This window comes from Castor canadensis, chromosome 6 (genome assembly GCF_047511655.1).
Source record: "Castor canadensis chromosome 6, mCasCan1.hap1v2, whole genome shotgun sequence".
Classification (NCBI taxonomy): domain Eukaryota; kingdom Metazoa; phylum Chordata; class Mammalia; order Rodentia; family Castoridae; genus Castor; species Castor canadensis.
The window spans coordinates 18,326,784-18,348,962 of record NC_133391.1 but is presented as its reverse complement, the minus strand read 5'-3'; the positions used below and the strand labels follow the sequence as shown (position 1 = coordinate 18,348,962).

The following is a 22,179-nucleotide window of genomic DNA, read 5'->3' as shown; positions in this document are numbered from 1 at the left end:
GAAGAAAATTCACTGTAGCAGTCCCTATGGGATTGACAGGCAAATTGTAATCAGAAGAAAACATTCAGAAGACAGCTGGAGAGAACCCGTGGTCCAGACTGCAATCCCCATTGGAGACTGCTATTACCTGTGCACTGTGAAAAGGTGACAGGCTTTCTAAATTCATTATTCCATCTATATGTGGAAGTGATTCAAGCAAAGGAGGTGGTGCCCCAACAGTACTTTAAGAAAACACAAAAGAGAAGCATTTTCTCTAAGGTGGCATATTCCAGACAAATTAAGGTGGGTTTTTATTTTGAAGGCCTGGGAACTTTTATAACATTAACACTTACATAACTAAAAAAGGGGACAAGAAAAAATACACAGAAGTAATTTCCAAGTTTAGACAAACCTGAGGCAAAAAGATTTGAGACAGTTCTCTATGTTCTATCAGAATAACCTCAAGTGGAATGCTGCGCTACCTGGGCTGTGCTTCTCAGCCACAGCCCTTAAGTCTTCCCATCCCCCACTGGGGACACACAGACTGAAAGACACATCTGGTGACTGGCAAAGGGTTCAGTCGCTGATGTTCAATCAGTACATTTATGGACTCTTGATGCCAGTGTGCTTATGTGCTGGCCTCCAAGGGTTGTTCTCCCACTACTAATACAGAACAGGCCCCTTTGTTATTCTCACCTGATTCCCACAGAAATCTCCAGCACACACAGTGCCTGCATCTTATTTAGATTTTCATGGAAAATTATCATTTAATCCAAATGATTATTACAAAGAAAGTTAGCCCAGACAATTCTTTCTCCCAAATATAGATTCTGTCATCAAGAAATTAAGACCCAGAGTCCAGAACCATATTAACATGTAACACATGTTGCCCATGAAAGGGGAGGGCCCATTCCAGTTGTACCACATCCTTACATGCCTGTGGCACGTGGTCACCGCAAACTTCTCCTGACATTTCCATGTATGGCCAACTCAGAGGTCCCAAATTAAAAGATGCTATATTTCCTGGACTTGCTTGATGGTGATGAGAAGTACTTAAATTGTGAATGATGCAGCTTGCAAAACATAAGTCAAACACTACATAAATCACAGACATGCAGAGCTTCCCATAATCATTTTTCCATAGAAAAGTTCTAATTTTAGACTACTGAGATGAGTCAGAGGAGATCAGTCCTCAACATTGCAAAAGAAGCCTCATTCTTAACATAATTAGCAAATATTGACTTAAAACTTTTCAGGAAACTGGATTCTGTGTTATAATAGAAATTCTCTGGACAATCTAATGCCCAGAAATCCAGTTTTTCTATGTTTCATATTAACCCAGCACCCAGGATTTGGATTTATGCACAAAGTGTGCTGACAAATTTTGAAAAAGCAGGAGTCATTTTTGTTAAGTCAAAAGTCAGAAGGAAGGAACTGGTTAGGAAGAAAGGTGGGTGGACTTTTTGGGCTCTTTCCTTATATGATTTTATAGATATCCTTATTAACCCTAATTCCTCAAGAGGACAATCTAAAAGCAAGACAGAGTAATACATCTGGAACTATGACTAGGAATGGTTTGGGAAGACACTGTCCTGTTTCTTAGACTGTTCCCATGAGCCAAGTTTCTGTTTCCAACTTCAAAGAAGTGAAAGTAACAGGAATTTATGTAACACTGAAGTTTCAAAAACCAAAATTTAAATTTTCCTACTCAAAAGTCATTTTACTGCAGGGATCACTATTGTTTTCAACAATTCATAATGGTTATGCTTTTCACTGCTTATAGAAAGTAAAAGAAACTTAACAATCTTGATGGGAATTTTCATACAATTCGTTGGTGCTTTATTTTATTTGAAGTTACCTTCATGCATTATCTCTTTCTCTTATGAGCATGTAAGAATAAAAATGACAATCTGAAATTCCCTGTTGTTTATATTTCAGATATAAATTTCTAAAACATTCCCTACTCTCATAGTAAATTAATTATTCTGTAGCTACTAAAATAAGCTCAATATTTTCTAATAATATAAGCCAAAAATGCATAATCCAAAAGTCATTTTTTATTTTCACTGAAACACATTTTTATATCTGGATCAGAATAAATACATCTGCTGTTATAACATTCATTCAAGACAGAATGATGCCAAACCAGGAAGCCATGCCTCAGGAAGTCTTCCTGCTTCCCATCCCAGATCAGGCAGGTCCTTACAAAACACCTACCCTCTCTAGGACTAGAGCGTTTTCCTATTTCAAGTTCTCTAAAGCAGTGCCTCCTCTTCTGTATGCAAAGAAAACAAAAACAAAGCCAGGATTAAGTTAGTAGTAGAAACAGTAAGAGGTAACATAGCACCTGGATTAAACAGAAGATCAAGATTTAACACCCTGAGAGGCTGGGACAACTCAGCCTGTAATTTCAGCTACTTGGAGGCAGAGATCAGGACTGTAATTCAAAAGTTTAACTCCTGAAAAGACAATTAGACAATTAGTCCTGCCAGTTCCAAGTGAGGTCACAGTGCTTTGGAGGGCTGGGCATCCAATTGCATAGGGCTTTACTCCCCATGCTGGACCTGGAGGGAATTCACTGGCCTCTGCCTGGCTTCTCTGCCTGGATACTCCCTGACTCCTTTCTGGGCTGTGGTGCAATGTCACCTCATATGCTAGACCACCTCTGGCTATCCACCTGAAAGAAGGGCTGCTGTCACTCTCAAACCACGCAACTCACTTTACATCATATGATCGATCTGTGTTATGTGCTTATCATATTCCCTCTCCTCAAAAGTAGCAAGAAAGAAACCAGCTCCAAGGAGACAGGGATCCTGACCAGTTTACTGATCTGTTTCCAACATCTGTAAGTGCCTGATGTATAACAAATGTTCATAAATAAACGCACACGTGAAAGAAAAAAGCAACATAAACAAATGAACTATTAAGAATGAAAGCCTGGTGCCAGTGGCTCACGCATGCAATCCTAGCTGTTCAGGAAGCTAAGATCAGGAGAATCATAGTTTCAGGCCAGCCTGAGCAAAAAGTAAGACCCCATCTTCAAATGAACCAGAACAAAAGAGGCTGGACACGTGACTCAAGCAGTAGAGCACCTGACTAGCAAATACAAAGTCTGGGGTTCAAACCCCAGTACTGCTTTAAAAAGAAAAAAGAGAATGACTTACTTCGGAAGGCTCATGTAAAACTAGACTGCATCAGAGTAAAGGCGCCATTTACAGGTTGAGTTTCTGCTTCCTGTTCTTACTTTCCTTTATACTTTTCTAAACTTTTGCAAAGAGCACATACAATTTCATGTTTCTTCAACTTTTATTTATTAAAAGAAAACTTATTTAAATGCACATTGAGACAGGGGAAATAATGGAAGCCGCCTTATCAAGGGCATGCCACATTCCGTGATGAGGCCAGGCCACAGGCCACTATCCCTTCACCTCAACCGATCTTCCAGCAAGGAGGGTGAATGGGTGGTAGGCCCTTTGGCTTCACATAACCAGACAGCAGCTGAATCTCAAACAGGTCAACTGACGTTAACGTGACCCTTCCCCTGCTCCATACTGCATCACTAACAGGCTTCACAACTGGTTGGAGAGTGCATTAGCACTCAGAGAGCCCAAAAAGAAAAGACCGATTAAAACTGCCCTGAAGAGGTGGAATTGCCCCTTGCTATTCATTATGTAAAGAATTTGCTAACCTCACTCTCAGGTGATCTTGCACAGCCAACCTTTATTATATAAGATGGGCCACACACTGCTACTGGCAGGTTCCTTGTGTTACACAATTCAGTTTTACAGGCAACACTTGTTCAGGAAGCATTCATGAAGTAACTAATATTCCTCTGGCTCCATGCAAGGGACATCAGGGTGGGTAGACATAAGAGAAGTAAGACATAAATCACATTCATAAAAAATGAGAACAAGTATAATGCAGATGAGGTAGCATAGGATAGTACGGACAGTACAGAGTAGCTAAGGACTGGTTTTTGCAGGGGTTGGGGTGATTTTCTTAGGGTGAGAAAAGGGACAAGTCACTGGAGATACACAGTTTTGAGCTAGGTTTTGAATGAAGTGAAGGATTTACACGAGAGAAGCATGATCTTTGTCAAATCACATCACACTCATTTTTCAGAATCTTTCTTGGGGTACAGACTAGGATTTGAACTAGGGCCAGCCTGAACCACAATCCTCCTGTTTTAGGCTTCCTGCAGTAACTGAGATGACAGGCATGTACCACTTGTCAACCAGGCATGTTCAACCAGGCATGTTCAACTAATGTTCAACCATTAGTTGAAATGGAGACTCATGAACAGTTTTTGACCTGGACTGGCCTCAAATGTGAGCCCCTAGATCTTAGCTTCCCAAGTAGCAAGGAGTACAGGCTTAAGCAACCACACCTGGATCACTTCTCAGAATCTTAATCGTAATAAAATGTGTTGTGGATTCTTGTCAGAGTAAAGTTACATATACTACTAAAGTGAGACGTGGGGAACACAGCGTGCTCCAACTCCACGTCTGAAAACAGCTCCCCCAGTGGACTAGCCACCTCACTAACGAGTACGATTGCATCTATAACCACGCTCGCTATCACCTGCTCACAGCAGGACCAACACACACACACCGTAGCACCTCCAGAAGGAGATGTCCTTCCCAAGAGCAATGCCCAAAGAACACCCAAGGACAGAACAGAAAATATGACACCTAATTTTTTTCATTCTAAAAAAACACTGTCTGAATACAACATATTAATAGGCTTTTTACAGACCCCAAGTTTCCAGGAGCTTAGAAACAGAACAAAACAAAAACCCACCAAAAACATGTAACCAAAATATAGCAATGCTATTATTCATCTTTTCAGAATACCAAGTAGACTACTTGGAAGAAAACTATTTCCCAACCCACACAGTGAAGGAGTGTTATTCAAAGGATGATCTAAAAAAGCCATTCATACGAAATAGTGGTTGAATTCTGCATCTTATTTTGGATTTCATCACTGTCTAACACTGATAAAGTCATTTTGATATTCCAAACCTCAAGATTTTAATTTGCAAAACTGATCTTTAATTCTTAACAATAGGCAATGTAAGGAATAAGTGGATTTGCATACTGTTTTTATGACTGAGATGTAACTCATGGTGTTTTTGTGATTGGGATGTAACTCAGTGAGTGCACACATCTCATCTGCAAGGTTTGTGCAGTTCTCAAAAGCGCAGATACAATATAAAGCACGCACCATCTAGATGCTAACCATTTCCACTGGCCGAGAGCTCCCCTGTGTCCCTCCACACAAAATCACCACCAAAGAACATTCTTTTGCTTTCCCACACTGTAGACACAGACACTGGCTGATGTAGTGTTTCGCAGGTATGATTTTAGCCAATGATTATAACCAAGGAGTGCTAGCTGCTGAATCAATGTTAGAGAACACAGGGATTGTAGTTTTTAGCTTCTTAGTTCCTACCTTGACAGATCAGTACAGAATTCCCCTCCCTCATCCTGAAACCATGGCTGGAACCAGACCCTACATACACCATGTTTTTTCCTGTATATATGTACCTATGATAAAGTTTAATTTATAAATTAGGCTTAGTATGAGGTTAAAAACAATAAATGGTAATAAGATAATTACAACAATATAAGTTCAATAAGTTAAATAAAAGTTATTTAAAATTTATGAATTGTTTATTTCTGGAATTTTCTATTGAATGTTTCAGGCAGAAGTGGAGCACAGATAACTGAAACCACAAGAAGCAAAAATCATAGGTAAGCAGGACTACTATATTTTTGTCAGTGACTTGGATAAAACCAGAGATAGGGTATTTCTCAAATGCAAAGATGACATGAAACAAGGAAGGATAACTAATATACTGAATGACTAGCAAATCCCAAATCTACATCAATTGGTTGGAAACTAATGGGTTAAATTTAACAAGGGGACTCAAAATATAAACAGCTCTGCACTTTAGCCAACTTATGAATATGGCAGTACCCTATATGCTGTAAAAGAGCCAAATTAGAATTTTAGTTGGGTTCAAGTTCAATGGGGATCAATACTACGTCATCTTTACCGAAACACTTACTCAACACTAGGTTGCAATACAAAAGTAAAATGTTCAGGATGCGTGGCTGCCCTTGACTTTGTTCTGGTCAAAGCAGTAACAAATGAGACTTGATTCCAGGCAGGAAGAGATGTTCAAGGGTGGGCTGGCCACTCTGAAACTTAGAAAGAACTGAGTGTGGAAATAATGCCAGACCTCTTTGTGGTTCCAGGGAATAGAAGGCCCACTGAAAATCAGAGGTAGGCATATTTAGGATGACCTAACAAAAGAGAAGTCACGAGTAGAGCTCTGAAGATTAAGAACGGTCTGCCTATTGGTCATTCTAGGGGACTAAGACTCCAGCTGACCACTTGTAATGGGTGTTGTACAAAGATCTGAAGTTCACGTTATCTATGTGGATCAGGTTCAGATAGATGGTTTCTGTGGTTCTTTTCTGTGTTCCTTCTATAAAATTATGAGTTTCAGTAACAAGCCTTATTAGAGGCCCTTGGGGGGACTCTCGAGCCTAGCCCAGTATAGGTCTTACTGTGAAACATCCAAGCCCAGGGCACAGGCAGTATTTATAATTAGAGGCAGTAACTATAGTAGAAAGAAAACAAAGACAAGATGGTCCTCATTAGTCCTTGCACTACCTGGGAGGTCATCCTTAGGCACTGACCTGCACATTAACTCAAAGAGGAGTTGTAGGAAGCTCTTACTGGAGTCAGGAGCGATACTAGGGCCCATTTCTATCACTCCTAGGCAACTTCAGAGGTTTCAGGGTCACCTTGCAGCAAAAAAAAATAGCAATAAACTTCATACTAGTCTATGGAACACACTTCACCCACTGTGTGACAGACATGCTTGGAATACAGATGGCGCATTTGTGTCTGACAAACAAACCTAGAATCAGTCCTCTGCCTCTACTGAGTCAAACTAATTGCAAAGTAATTGCAAAACATAATAAAAATGATTTTATTTATAATCACTGTGCTTGTCACCCGATCGAGAGCACTGTCAGAACTTATGGAGTCACTTTCTCTTACCACATTATGCAGATTATGATGCTCCATGCCCATTACCTTTTCTTGAGGTTTACCTACTCCAGCAGCAAGTGAATAGCTAAACTACTAACTGTTAAGATGATGCATCAAGGATTCCCAAAATTTACAATATGAATCCCTAAAATTTACTAAAATAAAACTACAGAGACAAAATTCCAGGCAGTATTTTAACAGAAACTGTCATTTATCATGTTATCTTCCATTCCTTGTAGTTTTGGAAAGCCAATCTTAAAAGTCTGTAAGTAATTTAATAAAAATCAGATATTTGATTATTCAAATACATATATATTTATGTAAAGCTTGTAATCTGTAGGCTCTCACTAAATACATTTCACTCAATAATACTTTTGCAAATGAAGTAAGTTTATGGTAATATATTAGATATGACACAAGTCAACTATAGCATCAGAAATAGAATTCATTTTCAGTTTTTCTTCTCACTTTCATTCTCTCAGTCAATAAACTTCAATCTTTATTATTGAATAATTTAGGTAGTAACTCAGAGTCATGGAGCCTCTTATACTATTAGAAAAGAAAGATATTTTTAAAAATCACAGAATTAACGAAAGACAGACTCAGGTATATATTTATAACATCAGGGTCTCTATATTCAGATAAAGCATGTCACCCACATTGTCCTAATGATAAGCAAGAGATGAAAAGACAGGAATACACTGCTCAGTGATGGTGATGTGTCCTAGGAAATGTGTCCTTAGGCACTTTCATTGTTGGACAAACACAGCAGAAGGTACTTATAAAACCTGGCTCATACAGGCTACTACATACCTAGGCTGTACAATGTATACTGCTACATACGTGTTCCACTTGTGACCAGGCATCGTACACAGAGCATGACTGGATCTGAGGCAAAGAAGCAGCTCACAGAAACATGTCTACTTAGATTATGGGGAAACAGCAAGAGACAGACTCATGATATCCAGCTCAGGTTATGGAAACCCTTAGGTGCCAATTTAAGCAGTGGAGTTATTATTTGAGGGAGATGATGCGAGCTAAACAGAGGCAGAGAGTGTAATTTAGAAAGATCCTTGATTCTTATGCTGGAATGTGGAGAGAGAGCCAAAGCAGAGTCAGAGAAAACAATCAGAACTCTACTGCAGGAAGGGGTAATAACTCCCAGCTTCAAGAGACAGTTGGGTGTCAAAACTTCTAATACTCATTATTAAAACCGAGGTAACAGCCACTCATGTAGAATGATTCCTTGTTTTAAAAAATTCTTTTTGATCTAACTAATAAAACCAATACAAGCTAAATCAAATCTCTTGGCAAATGTATACTGTTTTACACTGAATTTTCTCGGGAAACTTAGAAAAAAAGTAAAAAGAGTCCCAGGCTAGGTGTAGTGGCACATGCTTGTAATCCAAGCACTCTTCAGACTGAGACAAGAGCACTATAAGTTCAAAGTCAGTCTGGGATACATAGTGAGACACTGCCTGGGAAGACAAAACAGAGTCCCTGCACATGAGGAAGTCATCTTTAAAGAATACAGACTAATAATTATACAAAAGCATCAGACATAGTGCTATATATTTTTAAAGAAGGGAAGGGAAATATAAAAGAAATCTGAATTCAAAATTTCAGAAAGGTACAAGCTATAGGATCTTAAACAACTATATAACCAGTCTAAAAACCTATTTCCTAGCAAAATCATGACCAGAATACCCAACTTGCTTGCCCATGATAGGATTAAAGATAAAAATATGTAAAAGACCTAGTGGCAGGCAAGTGTTCACTGCGAACCATGGACACCCTTCATAAATAATCCTTGCTAATGGTGTGGCAAAGACACAGCTTACAGTATTCCTTGCCTGGATTTATACATGCATTTGAATCTTTAGAGGAATGTAACCTAGTGTAGAATGTGTGTTTGAGATTCTCTGGAAACACAGACAGAAGACTAAGTCCCCGAGGAGAATTCTTTTAGACACCACTGATAACTAAGAGAAAACATGATATTATACAGGCATTTTTTTTCCAAGTTGATAAAGGCTGCCAAGAAAAATAAAAATAAAAAGCAGTACCAAACTCATTATATGTTAAGCCAGAATGGCCTTGGAGGTGCAGTTGCCATAGCACAAAGCTGGGAGAGAAGCAGACCCAGAAGTCACAGAAACCCTCCTGACATCTGAAGAGCAGGGCTCTGGGAAGGACATGCTGCTCGTGCAGGTTTCTGTGGCCTGTGGTTCTGGGGCATTTGGAAGTATGCAGCTTCCAGAATGTTTCCATGTCTAAACTTTGCTATAGTTTTTAATGCCATTTTAATTTTTCTCCCTGCATCACAGCCCTCTCCTCCCTTGGCCCTATCTTGTTTCTCTCCCTTCCCTTCCATTCACTGTAAGAGATCTCCACGGACAAAGTCCTCATGGTTATCCCTTCTCAGAGTCTGCTTCCCGGCAACCCTCAAGCTGCTGAGGGGGCCACTGCTGCTGTCCTTATTTTTAAATCAGCGGAAGAACCTCAAGGCCTTCTGAGAACACGCTCACCTGATACGATGCACATGTGCACAAGCAACATGGAGAACCCGCAGTGTGGCAGACTGTGAACAGGACATGTCTTGCCTCTTCTTAGAGCCTAAAGCTACTCTTGATAGAAGGCATGACTTGAATGGAGGGAAGGTGCAGGGAGATGGGAGGGAAGAGGGTGTGAGGAATAAGATACAGAATGGGGCGAAGGTACCTGATGAAAGCAAAGCGGTGAGGGTACAATAGAACTGCCATCTGAAGGAGAACAGGCCCGAATGCTGAGAAGCAGAATGGTGCTGGGGAAAAACCAAGCTCCGAAATGAATAAAGAGATTTTTCAAATCACAAATGGTACTTGTACCTCTTCCCTTTGCAAGTGAACCATGATAATACTCCACAGTACTGTAAGCTCTATTGCTAACTTAAATCCCTTCTGGAGACCATGGAGGAGCTCAGATGAAAAATTAAATTAAAAAGAGATGAACAGGGGGTAAGTCCTGCAAATGAAGCTCTGGCATCTGCTCTTGGTTTATACTAAGCCTTACTTGTACTAAATCTTTTTCCGTGCTTTCACATCCCCATGTTCACATATACACCTCCTCAGAGTCTCACCTCACATACAGGTAAGTCTCCTCCTCCCTTCCTTCCTCCCTCTCCTTTCCTCTTCTTTTGTTTTTCTTTCTTTCTTTTGTGCTTTTTGTTGCAAGTTATTCTGGGTATTTTGAGTGAACTAAGGATTCTAGTTTCAAGGCATTCTCCCTGACATCTATAAAAGGGGAATCACAGCTATTAACCAGGGGATATGCTTCATGGATATTAGCTAAAAAGAGTGTTTCATATCACATGTTAAAAAGAACGCCACTCAATGAATGAAGAAGAATTACATGTTAATCATTGGAGTTTTGAAATGAAGGAGACTGTAACGATCCAATCAGATTTAGACAAACTTGTAATTTGATGAAGAAGGAAAATATTTTCTGGCAGAATTTTATCTACAAGTATTTCCTTCCCTTCCCACCCATGTAACAATATTAAAAAATGTGTCTGCTGCACCTCCCACCTCAATTTCCCTTCTCCTTCTAACAGCATCTGTGCTTCCAGAAACAGCATGTCAAGGGGGGATCGATCGTGTGAGGTCCCCACAAGGCAGCAACATGAGTTTAACTGTAGAAGCGCCTGGTTCTTTGCCGTTAGGTGGAGAGTCTGCAGCTCTTACTGTTCCCCAAATCTCGTGGGACAGGGTTACTCCTAGACATGTATGCACCCAAAGTACCTCTCGTTACCCTCCCTCCCTCGTGTCCTCCCTTCCTGTGTTGGGCCAACAGGGCTATAAATCACTCAGTGCTAATCCTGTTAGGGCAATGGGATAATTCAGACTGTTGTGGTTGTCTGTATCTTATTCTCTGAGACCAAAGCCCCTTCACCTCCAAACCTGAAGCCTTAAAGGAAAAGAAACTCTACAAGAATGGAATTCTCCATTGATTTCTGAGTGATTTCCCAGTTCCGATATCATAACATGTATGCCAACAAAAGAGATTATCTGGTTACTGACTGAGAACAGGCCTATTGCAGTGCTGAACTCCCAAGAATTTAGAATGAAAAGCAAGGTGATAGATTATAGAAAGAAATTATTCAGCTCTTGTCTGGTCTCTTGGTAGTTTTCTATGCTCTACTGCCTGGTCAAGTTATGGCCAGTTCAAGGACAAGAAGACAACTGTGAAAAGAGACTGTACAGTGGTATCCATACCCCCCACTGGCTCTGCGTACTCAGTGGAGGGTACTGCTACTCCATGTGGGAGGTTCTGATTTGAACACCAGTACCATTCGAATGCAGAGAAGTAGAAGAATATTAAAAGATAACTAAATAGTAAGTCAAGGTAACCATGACCTGCTGTGTCAAGTTCTCTACTTCCACCATACATATAGTGTTCAAATGCAGACAGTGCCCACTCTTAAGATTCGGCGCTAACACATTCCACACTGCTCTTTAGAAGGACACAAGAGTGGGACTCACATTCCTGCCCAACAATTTAAATGACTCTCTGGTACTCTGTTGCCCAGAGTAGGGGAGGGAGGACTTCACTATTAGTAAAATCTTTGGCTTGTATTTTCTTTGGCAAGCATAAAAAGAAATGTATACTTTTAAGTGTAAAGCTTTAAATGCATGCAAAGAGTATCCAAAACACCCAATTGATCAGCTGTGTGTAGATTTCCTTTTAACTTCCATACATGACATAATCCTTCAACCCAAAAGATCAATTACACCAGGAATGGAGCCTGTGCATTTCAGTCACTGAGAGCAAATGTTAGGTATTAGGCAAAGCAAACTGACTCAGCAACATAGCCTGCAGAGAGTGAATGCATTTGTTTGAAAACAGTATTTCTATTCTGATGTGACTATGTAGCCAATGAAAGGTACTGCATTGACAGTTCTGAAGATTAGAATCTCCTGTTTTGCTACAGCAGTGGCTAGAGCAGCTCCAGCTCCCCATGTCTCCTTGTGAATTTGCCTCAATAATCTTCTGAATACTCTAAAGCACAGAAGTGAAAGCTGCTCTGAAACTAGCAATTTCTGCAATGGGCCTACCCAAAGCCACTGCAATGGCAAGACGCACAGCCTGGGAGCTGGACTCAGACTCCAAGCAGCTGGAGAAAGACAGCAGCTACCAGGAACACTGAGGTGGGCTGCACTATTTGGGAGGATAGGAAAACTTTCAGAATTGCCACTTTCCAAGCCAGCCATCCCCACAATCTCGGACGCTAATCAACGACATCTAAGCCTCCAGGATTTTCCAGAAAAACAAAGAATGCTGCATGTGCACACTCTATTTAAGTCTGGCGCCACGGAGGCTGGTGCAAAATGGAACTCCAGGAGCTCAAAACCTCTGCCTTCTACACACCACCTTCTCTTCCTCTCCCCTGCATCCAGTCTGCCAAACACGTTTGTTTGCATGGCCAACCTCAAGTGTGCTAGAGGAGAACTAGTAAGGGGTAGGCAAGTAAAAGGGACCAAAAAGGGTATTGTGTGAAATTTTCCAGACATGCTGTAAGCACAGAAAACTGTATCATTTATTGGAATGAACTTGTTTATCTAGCAATGGTGTTTATAAAATTACTTTTTTAAAATTGTACTTCACAAGTGACTTCCAAGTAAAAAATAAAGAAAACCAGGAAAACACAATCCAAATCATTTGACCACAAAAGAGCAGAAGACACACTAGGTAGTGTAATGTGGCCACACTGCTGTCACTCCTGTCACTTGTCCTTTAACATAAAAGTCTTCCTACCATGCCCCCTACCAGGTACTATCCATAATCTCAGATTTCCTCTCTGGCCTCAACCTCTATCTCATCCTGTACCCCCAGATTCTTCCCATGCCTGACCATCAGGCCTCCACAGTGGTGACTGCAAAAATATGTTCCTCTTATTTCTTCTGAAAAGAACTTACCACATCTACCAGAACCTTGGTTGAGAATTTACAGTCTAATGGAGCCTAGCTATACTAACACACCTAGTAGAGTTGCAAGATAATTCTTCAAGCTTGAATTGCCACCTTGCATAAAACCTACCTGGCTAATGAAGTTATTTACTTTTTACTGTGGTTGTTTATAAAAGCTTTCAAATTTATGGGAAGAGTTGCAAGGCTACTGCAAAGATCTCCTATGTACCCTCCACCCAGATAGATTCACAAATCCTGCCAACTTTTGTCTGTCTTTGTCTATACAGACGCATTTTTTTTCTGCACTATTTGAGAGTTACTCCCAAACATGATGCATTTTCAACCCTCAGTTCCTCAGCATGTATTTGCTAGAAACAAGTTCACTGTCTTACATACTGCAGTAAGTGATGAACCTCAGAAAGTCTAAAGGATACAGTAGTAGGCCTACAGCCCATACTCGAATCCCATCAGCAGTGCCAACAATGGTTTCTGTAAAGACTACTCATCCTGACTCAAGGCTGTGCGCTGCATTTGTGGTTCTACCTCTTTCATCTCCTTTCATCTGAGCAGCTTCTCAGCCTGAATTTCATGGCCCTGGCATTTTTATGCATACAGGTCTTCATTCTCCACTCAGCAGCAAAAGTGGCCTGACCACATCAGTTCCTTCTGGAGTCCCTGAAAAGGTTGTCCATCAAACTCAGAACAAACATCTGCCTTCCCTGGCTCTGTGACCACACCCCCAACGGTCCATCACTGTCCATCACAGCAGTACCTATTTATTTATGTTATTTGACTGCTTCTCCTGGGGGACAACAGCAGAACTTTGTCTATTGATTGATCGATTGCCCTCCCTACGGGTAAAGAATTCATTGTTAAATCCCAGAGACTAGAACAGTGCCTGTAATGCAATGGTTCTCAGTAGATTCCAAATGAATAAATTAATCAACAGTTCTCTGAGAGCTAAAAGGATGACTTTGGTATCAATAGTGATTGTATTTTACTAGAAAAAATGAAAATTATGTTTTACAATGTGTGAGGGCTGGATATGTAGCTCAGCGGTAGAGCACATGCTTAGCATGCTTGCAGCTGTGGGGTTCAATCCCAGAACACACACAAAATGTATCCTAGAGGACAGATGGTGACAGGTCAGCCTAACAAACAAGATGTTAGCAAATGTTCACAGAAAAAAACATTATCTTTTAGGATTAAACCCCATTAGTAGACTGTAAGCACTGAGACCAAAAGTCAGAATCAACTTCTAGCTTTTGAGGAATGGTTTAGTTTAAACTAGAGACTGCAGAGGCATCCTAGCAGGAAGAGCCTTTACTATGGTGTGTTCTCTGGGACTGCTAAGGAGTCTCTCATTGGTGAAATGCCAGCAGCAGAGTCAATTTTGTTTTTATTTTTGTTCTTTGAGACACAGACTCACAATGTAGTTCAGGGTGGCCTAAAACTTAGGATCCTTCTGCCTCTGGTTCCTAAGCACTAGGATTATGCACATGCACCACTAATGCCTGACTTCACATATTTTAATTTTTAGAAAATTGTAAACACACATAAAAGATGCAAGAATAGTTAATAACACCATACCCTTTCCTTTTTTTCTCCATTGTCTTTCTGGTCCTGAATACAGGCTACATATAATCTCAAGAGATTTCTGTTCTGGACAATTTCTGTTCTGTCCTCTATTTCCACAATGCCTTCTTGCTTTGTGACTTTAAATATGCATTCGGTTGCTTTTTCTTGGCTGGTCTCCAGTTGTTCATATAGTGTGTCTTCTTTGCCTTCCTTCCATTTTCCCACCATCTCTGACCGTTGCTGTCTGTTTATATCACGATCATTCTCCTCATCATCATCATCCTCCTGCCTTTCTTCAGCCTCCCCTATTGTATTTTCACTCAAATCTAGTCACCCTGTGACATCTTACAATTGTCTGTATTTATGAAACTATACAAATGAAATCTACCATTTTATTCTATTTCCTTCCTGAGTTCAATCAACTTTCATTTCATTTCTTCTTGCAGTCTGGTCCATTTCTGAGCTTAGTTTTACATAGCACCACGTTTGCTTGAAGGAACTTAATTCCCTTTAGGGGGTCATGCTACAGTGCTCTTCTGCTTCATGGTTGCTTTTCAACAGGGAATTTCCATCAACTGCAATGTTTTGTTTTTCCCTCTGTTTGGTCTCACAGTAGCTTAACCCAAAGGAGCACTGACGAAGCCTGTGCATTTCCTGAGCAGGGCTGACAATATGGTGGTTCACAAAAATCTCTGGTTCAAGAGCTCCCTCTCCTGACAGAGTCATGAAGTGCAGTTTCTTTACAGAGTGGCTTTCAGTTGAGGGGGGAGCAGTATGCTAGAAGCCCCCCGTGTGGGTTCCTTGCTCTTCAAGCACAACACCTGGAAGGCCCTTTTTCAGTATTTCCATACTTCTCTCTCTGAGTGATTTCCACACAATCCCCTCTTGTCTGTCTGTCTCTCTCTCTCTCTCTGTGTCTCTGTCTTTCTCGAGAACCAATACCTGGCCTGCACTGCAAGCTTATGAAGTATGGCCACTGAGAACTAACGTTTACTTTTCTGCTTAAAGTAACTGAAGCTGGTACTGCTTTCTGGCCTCTAGTTATGCTGAAGGTAAGGGACTTATGTAGTTTAATTTGGTTCTTATTGATTTGCAGTGTTTTGGACAAAGTAAAAGGGACTGAGATTGAGGCAGTAGTAATTAATTACTTCAGCTTATCTGTAAGTACCTCATTTATAATTCTTAATCAGCTACTTCTTCCTCACGTCTGGAATTAGAATTCTGTTTTTTCCCTTTTTATTCTGTAGTGGGTACTGTGATGGATATTAGTGTGCTCTACCTATAACTCCTCTTCAGGGCAATGTCATCTCTTCCCATAGCTGCTGGGCATTACGGATGATGTGCCCCACACCACACATGACTCCTGGCCATAGGGATCTGCCTTACCCAAGTTACATGCCCTCCTCCACAATGATGCCAGCAGCCAATGGCTGGCTGATACACAGACTCAAAGGTTGGTCCGTTTGCCTTAATGTGTGACAATTCCAAAGGCCACTTCAGCTCAGAGCTCCCTATAGAGTCACTGCATATGAACTTCTCTACCTAACCCTACCTACCTCACAGGTGTATATCCTGAGCACACATTTCAATATACCTCCTGCAAACAATTCTCTGTCTCAAGGTGCTTTCAGGTATCCAACCTAAGATGATCACCATTGAGTTATGAGATAAGTAATGCTGTAAGTTCACAAACATATTGTACACATTCACTTACTTCTCTCAAGGAAATGAGGGAGATGCCATTATTATTACCATCTTACCTCACACAAGAAAAGAAAATCACAGAGGAAATGTTAGTAAGCTGCCAAACTGTAAAGGCGGGATTTGAACCCCTGCAATGACAGGATGAGGAAGTCTGTTCTCACCTCCACTGCTCTCCTCCACTTCTAACCCTCCTCTCCTTCACCTCTCCTCTAGCACAGTCCCTGGCTGGCAGGCTCTTGCCCTTTTCTGTGCCATGTTCTGAAATAGCCAGCCTACAATACATACCAAGTTGATCTCAAATGGAAGCGGTCTGATTGGTCTACCACCTAATATTTTCTCTAGGAGATGGACCATGACATTAGTTGGTAATGATGGAATTTGATCTTGTGAATTTGTCTTTTAAAACTTTAGCATCAGAAACAGAGAAGCATGTTTATAAGTCCACACTGTCTTTACTCAGCCCTACCATAGGATTAATGTCATTTGTACCACACACAGGTATGAGTAGTTAAGGTCAACAACCACTTCTCTATGGATGTGTTTTTTATCTTACTTTGTAATAACAAAAATATAGTATTTCTCAAAAGTTCTTACCTCCTTCCTGAAATTTGCTTAATCTCTCAAAATATGATGACATGGGGACCTGGACAATATCTAGGATGGCCAGAAGAGTTCTTGTCAGCCTTAATAACTCACTGAAACTGTAAAATCCAAAGTAAATAAGATTCCGAGCCAGGTGAACCACCTTAATTTAAAAAAGAGGAGAATAGGTAGAAAGGAAGGACATTACAGAATGACACAACACTGGCATTTAGGTAATCTAAATTAGTTCAGGTATTTCTAAATTTCCTAATACTTTTACCCCAGGAAAAGCAGCCACTTAAACAGTGATTCACTCAGATCTAGAATTAATTTATAAGATGCTGGGTGCTTTAAGATGGTTGCAAGAGTTTACATTTGAATTATTTACCTCCTAATCAAGTTTTACTCATTAAAGTCAGAAGAATACCACCTAATAAATAGTTAAATTAATTAATAAGTATTACCCATAAAATTTGCAGAAACACACATTTATTTCCCTATGCTGCAGTGTGGTCTGCTGGATAACACAGGACACTGTGTTATGAGAACTGGCCTTCACCATGTGGCTCCAGTGTACAGTGTCCATGATTAACTGCCAAAACATGCTGAATAGTTAAAGGGAAAAATCTTTGCTGCTCAATGTATCTATTTTTTGACAGGGGCATTTAATTATTGCATGAACAATTGTTTTAAAATACCTCAAATGTGAGTTTATTTTTTTCTTTGTCCCCAAAAGGAAAGGGCTGATTGACAACTTCTTTCAAGTACTCCTCAACGAATTCCATCGTCAGTGCAAACTTCCTCTTCATATCATTTCGGGAAGAGTCTGTGATAGAATCGTATCTGTGAAGACAGAAGACAGAGCAAGTTAAATGGTATGTAATCTCTTCAAAACAGAAAGCCACATACTCAGCTTCCTTGGCTGCACACCCTGGATGCACAGCTCATCTGTAAAACGGGGCTATTGTGAAATGAGACGACACAGGCAAACACTTAGCTTAGAGTTCATATTAAGCATATGACAAATTGATATTTATTTCAGCTTATTGGCTTCTAGAAAGATGCTTCCTGATATCACTAAAAGTTGTCATTTTGCCCTGCAAAAGGAGGAAGATGAACAGTCTAGTGAGAACACACAAATGCCTTTCTATGAATTTTGCTTCAAAATTGAAGACATTTGACTTTGAGTTCTGCTAAATTTAAAGTCCTCAAAAAATATTTCTAAACATACTCATGAATGGTGATCTTTGTGGGGATTTCCGTCCAGAGCCGAGCATAGCGAACAGGAACCACCGACTCCTGGGGATCACGGTCAACATGCATGTGGAGCATAAGGCGACAAAAGGACGCCCTGAGGTCAAAGGGCAGGCTCTCGTCAGACACACACCGCAGGATCAGATCCACAGACAGCTGGGTAGAAATCTGGTTGATGGCCAGATACTGCCGATCCAAGCACATTCTTGCAAAGAGGTTTAGCTGGTACCTTACAAACATTAAATAATTTACATTATTTGTCTCACCTGGATGAAGTCTGCAACCACCTCAGAACCAGTCAACATCTACCTTTAGGATGCCTGTATTTCCAAAGATTTGTGAAACTCAGTTAAACGCTTTTGGTAGTTGGCTGAGTGATCAAATGACAACACAGACATGAAATTGCCTCTGTGTCCCTTCACTTCAATGTCTCTTACACGCTTAGCAATGTATGTCTGTTGTAAACTGTTCTGAGGCTCTCAGTGCTCTGATCGTGGGAGACTATGAACCACAGCTCACACAAAACCCTCTCTCTACCTTCCCCAGTCTTGCTCAGATGGGCTCTGAAATCTACACAGTAAGTTTGGCCCCACTCAGTTCCCAAACCAAATGGCACTGGTATTCTTGGATTCTCAGCCTCTGAGATGACGACTAGTTTTCAGTTTTGTTGCTATAGCTATAGAAACCAGGGAATACTAAGCCTTCCTCCAATTCCTACCATTTGGTGTCAACTTGGCCCTAGGGTTCTGCCTTGGTTTTATCCCATAGACTCAAAGATGCCAGCTAGGCTCTTGCTCCCAATATATTGAGCACTGGGAACTGCCTTCAGTATTTCTGCTGCCACATGCAAGGGAAGGTTCTTAATTACACACTCTTTTTTTTTTTTTACTGGGGTTCTCTTACACCCCAGGTGAGTTATAATTCATAATCACAATACACTAAACTATCATGAACATCCCCTGCAGCCACCCTGAAGCTAGCTCAGCTTCCTCCCCTACCCTGCTCCACCTCTGTCTCAATACATAACCTAGTTCCTAACTGTCTCTCATCTGCCCTCCACAAACTGACCATAGGAAGAAACTCTTTGCTGTAAAAACATCCCAAACTAGTGAAAAATCAGAAAACATATGTGCCAAGCACAGATATTAACTTTTATTCTGAGTATTTTAAGTACTCTTTAACACTTCAGCTAGCCTTATTCTGCCATGATTTTTTAATTTTCCTCTTTAGCGATATCTAACTTTTAGAGGTTTCAGAAGATCAGTTCTCCATGAATACACAAGATGGAGAATCACAACTCTGTACCACACTTAACCTGTAATAGGTAAGAACTTCTAAGTCAGCTTTGGTGCCTTCCTTTGCTTCCTGAGCTAGGTGCCTGATGGCTTTGCCGTGAGGTTCCTTGTTGCTGTCAATCCAGTAGAGCCAAACTTCCTCATCGTCAATGTCATCAGAAAGGATGACACTCTCCATGGGGTTGTCCACTTGCATTGAGACCAGCCTTGAAATCAGTAAGAGATGCAAACATGTATTAAGAAGCACACTGATGACTATGGTTTTCATGAGTACAGTGCTCACAAAAGAACAAACAGAGGAAAGACGCCTGAGTTGGCAGGCTTACTTGGTTTGAATGAGAATGTCAGCATTGCCAGGACTCAACATAAATTTACAGATGAGTTCTTGTGTGACTGGGATAGCAGTGGTGTTAGACACGCACAGATCTGACAAATAATCCAAAAACCTGCAGAGAGAAAAACATAGTTAAGTGAACAGTCAGACACAGAAAAATCATCACAACAAAAATATAATTAGAAAGAAACTAATTTTGATGCATTTTTACTATTGCTTCCATGTAGTCTTTTTCTAATGTGTTGCTCATCTACTGCAAGTTAGAAACAAAATTGAATATTTGATTCTGGTTATTTAATACTGTTGCAAAAAGGATATGCTCATCTCTATTTATTTGATGGCATTCATCCCTCAGCACTGTGACTTACGTTAAGAAAGTCACCTATCTGCTCTAAAGTAAGAGGCCCCAGAACCAAGTATCAGAGCAGAAACAGATCAAAGCTAATGTACTGAGTGTCACAGAGCCAGAGCACATGCTTAAAGTGTTGGTGGCCTGGTCTAGAGACACCATTTCTACCTTCGAGCATGTAATTGGGCACTATGCAGCTGAGAAAACATCACCACTGTCTTTGACGTCTCAGTGTTCATTTCTCTGATAGAAGGCAACATGGTGCACACAAGAGAACAGAAACCCTGAATGACTGATTCACATTCTACTCCTGACTCCTGTGCTATTCTTAGCAGGATGCTCTTCAGGCTTCTGTGTTCTCATTTCTAAAATGTGGCCATGTAGCTCAGGGGTAGAGTAAGGGCTTGGAATGTGTGAGGCTCTGGGTTCAATTCCCAGAACCAAAAAAAAAAAAAATACAAAATGAGGGCTGGGCATAGGGGTGCATGCTATAATCCTAGCACTCAGAAGGCTGAGTTAGGAGGATCTCAAGTTTGAGACCAGCCCAGGCTACACAGTGAGACCCTGTCACTGGAAAAAAAAAAAAGAATAAAGATAAATAAAAAATAAAATGTGCATACAACTATGCATTTCATGAAAATGTGCATCTTGAGATGAGGTATATGAACATATTTTTGAAGTCACATATAACTTATCAGAGTGAAAATCAAACACATTTAAACACCATCTAGGGCTGGGGCACAGCCCAGCAGTAGCACAGGCATGAGACCCAGGGTTCAATGACCAAGACCATAAAAACAAACAAATAAATATCAATCTATAAATATAAGCTCTGATCTCCTACATGTTAAAAAAATCTTTTGTTATTACAGCAATAAAGACAACAGAGTTGCCATGAAAGTCAGTGCTACAAAAGAATCCTAACTTTGAAAAGCCCTGCAAATAAAACAAAATGCCACCACCACCAAGAACAGAACACTGCATGAATCACTTCCAACCTTGGCTCCCGATTTCTCCTGAGCAGGCTGACAAACGTCTCTATTTCCTTTGCTGTGATGTGTTTCTCTAGGAGTTTTCTGTTATTGTGCAACAAAGCTGTGATGGTGTCTTCTGCCAAGATATCATACCCAATCTGGGACTGCATAATACAGAAATTCTTAGCGATGTACTCCTGCAAAGAAGAAAGACCGTCACAGACACCACCAGACAGACTGCAGATAGCAGGTCCTTGAGGGCCAACAGCTTGGATTAATTTATTCATAACAGAAAACTCACTAAAAGTTTTGTCAAAAGAAAAGCAAGTAAATAATTCTTCAATAAATACAGCTTTTTGAGGAAGGAAATGATAATCTATCAGAATATATCATTTTAATTATAGCAATAAGTTATGTTCTAGAAATGAGTTTTAATATGGATACTTACACTCTTGTATCTGGGAAAACCAAAAGTAAATCTAATAAAAACAACAGGTGCTTATTTCACAGTAACTAATCAAGGTCCTTTTTCTTACTCTCACCAAAAGTCATGACCATTAGTTTAGGCAAAATTATAGAAAAGAAAAATGGCTGTCTTGACATTTCAGTAATGAGATATGAGATCTAGACAAGTTCCCAGGAGGACTTGCATTGACTTTTTCTAGTACACATGCTACCATGATCCAAAAATGATGGTTAAATTTTAATATACTTCTTATCACTAAAAAGTAATCTACTAAGATAACGCAATTATTCATGATATTAATCAGATCCATTAATCCAATAACTATTTCCTGAAGGCCTCAAACATTTCAGGTGCTATTTGGGAGAGTGGGACTATGGCTATAACTAGATAGATAAGCTGATCATTTGCTATGTTTATGAGTGAAATGAAGTAAACAGAATGATGGGAGATGCTGAGGAAGGGGCATGTGAGCAAGACAGAGATGAAAAGGAAAAGAAGCAGAAGTTGTGGAAAAACCTGGAGAGAAGCCATCTAGGCAGTGGAAGTAGCAGGTGCAAAGGTCTTGAGGTAGTGGAACCAAGCCTATGTGGCCACTGTAGGTTGAGGATACCAATGAGGGGAAAGAGTCCAAGTTAGACAGGTGGGTCAAAAGAG

At 40.4% G+C, this 22,179-nt stretch overlaps 2 protein-coding genes across 12 annotated transcripts in view; both read right to left on the bottom strand.

Annotated features, from left to right (window-relative positions):
• Itpr2 (inositol 1,4,5-trisphosphate receptor type 2) overlaps nt 1-22,179 on the bottom strand; it is an 842,075-nt gene that overhangs the window by 252,583 nt on the left and 567,313 nt on the right. The gene's annotated exons all lie outside the window — the stretch shown is intronic.
• The window catches only part of LOC109687063 (inositol 1,4,5-trisphosphate-gated calcium channel ITPR2-like), a 147,639-nt gene that overhangs the window by 12,304 nt on the left and 113,156 nt on the right, over nt 1-22,179 (bottom strand). For all 4 annotated transcript variants that reach the window (XM_074075824.1, XM_074075823.1, XM_074075825.1 and 1 more), the window contains 6 exons: nt 21,084-21,256; nt 19,729-19,848; nt 19,423-19,608; nt 18,085-18,336; nt 17,552-17,696; nt 16,866-17,016 (listed from right to left, as the gene is read on the bottom strand). In XM_074075824.1, the coding sequence (XP_073931925.1) occupies nt 16,866-17,016; nt 17,552-17,696; nt 18,085-18,336; nt 19,423-19,608; nt 19,729-19,848; nt 21,084-21,256 (1,027 nt within the window). The remainder of the gene's footprint in view (nt 1-16,865; nt 17,017-17,551; nt 17,697-18,084; nt 18,337-19,422; nt 19,609-19,728; nt 19,849-21,083; nt 21,257-22,179) is intronic.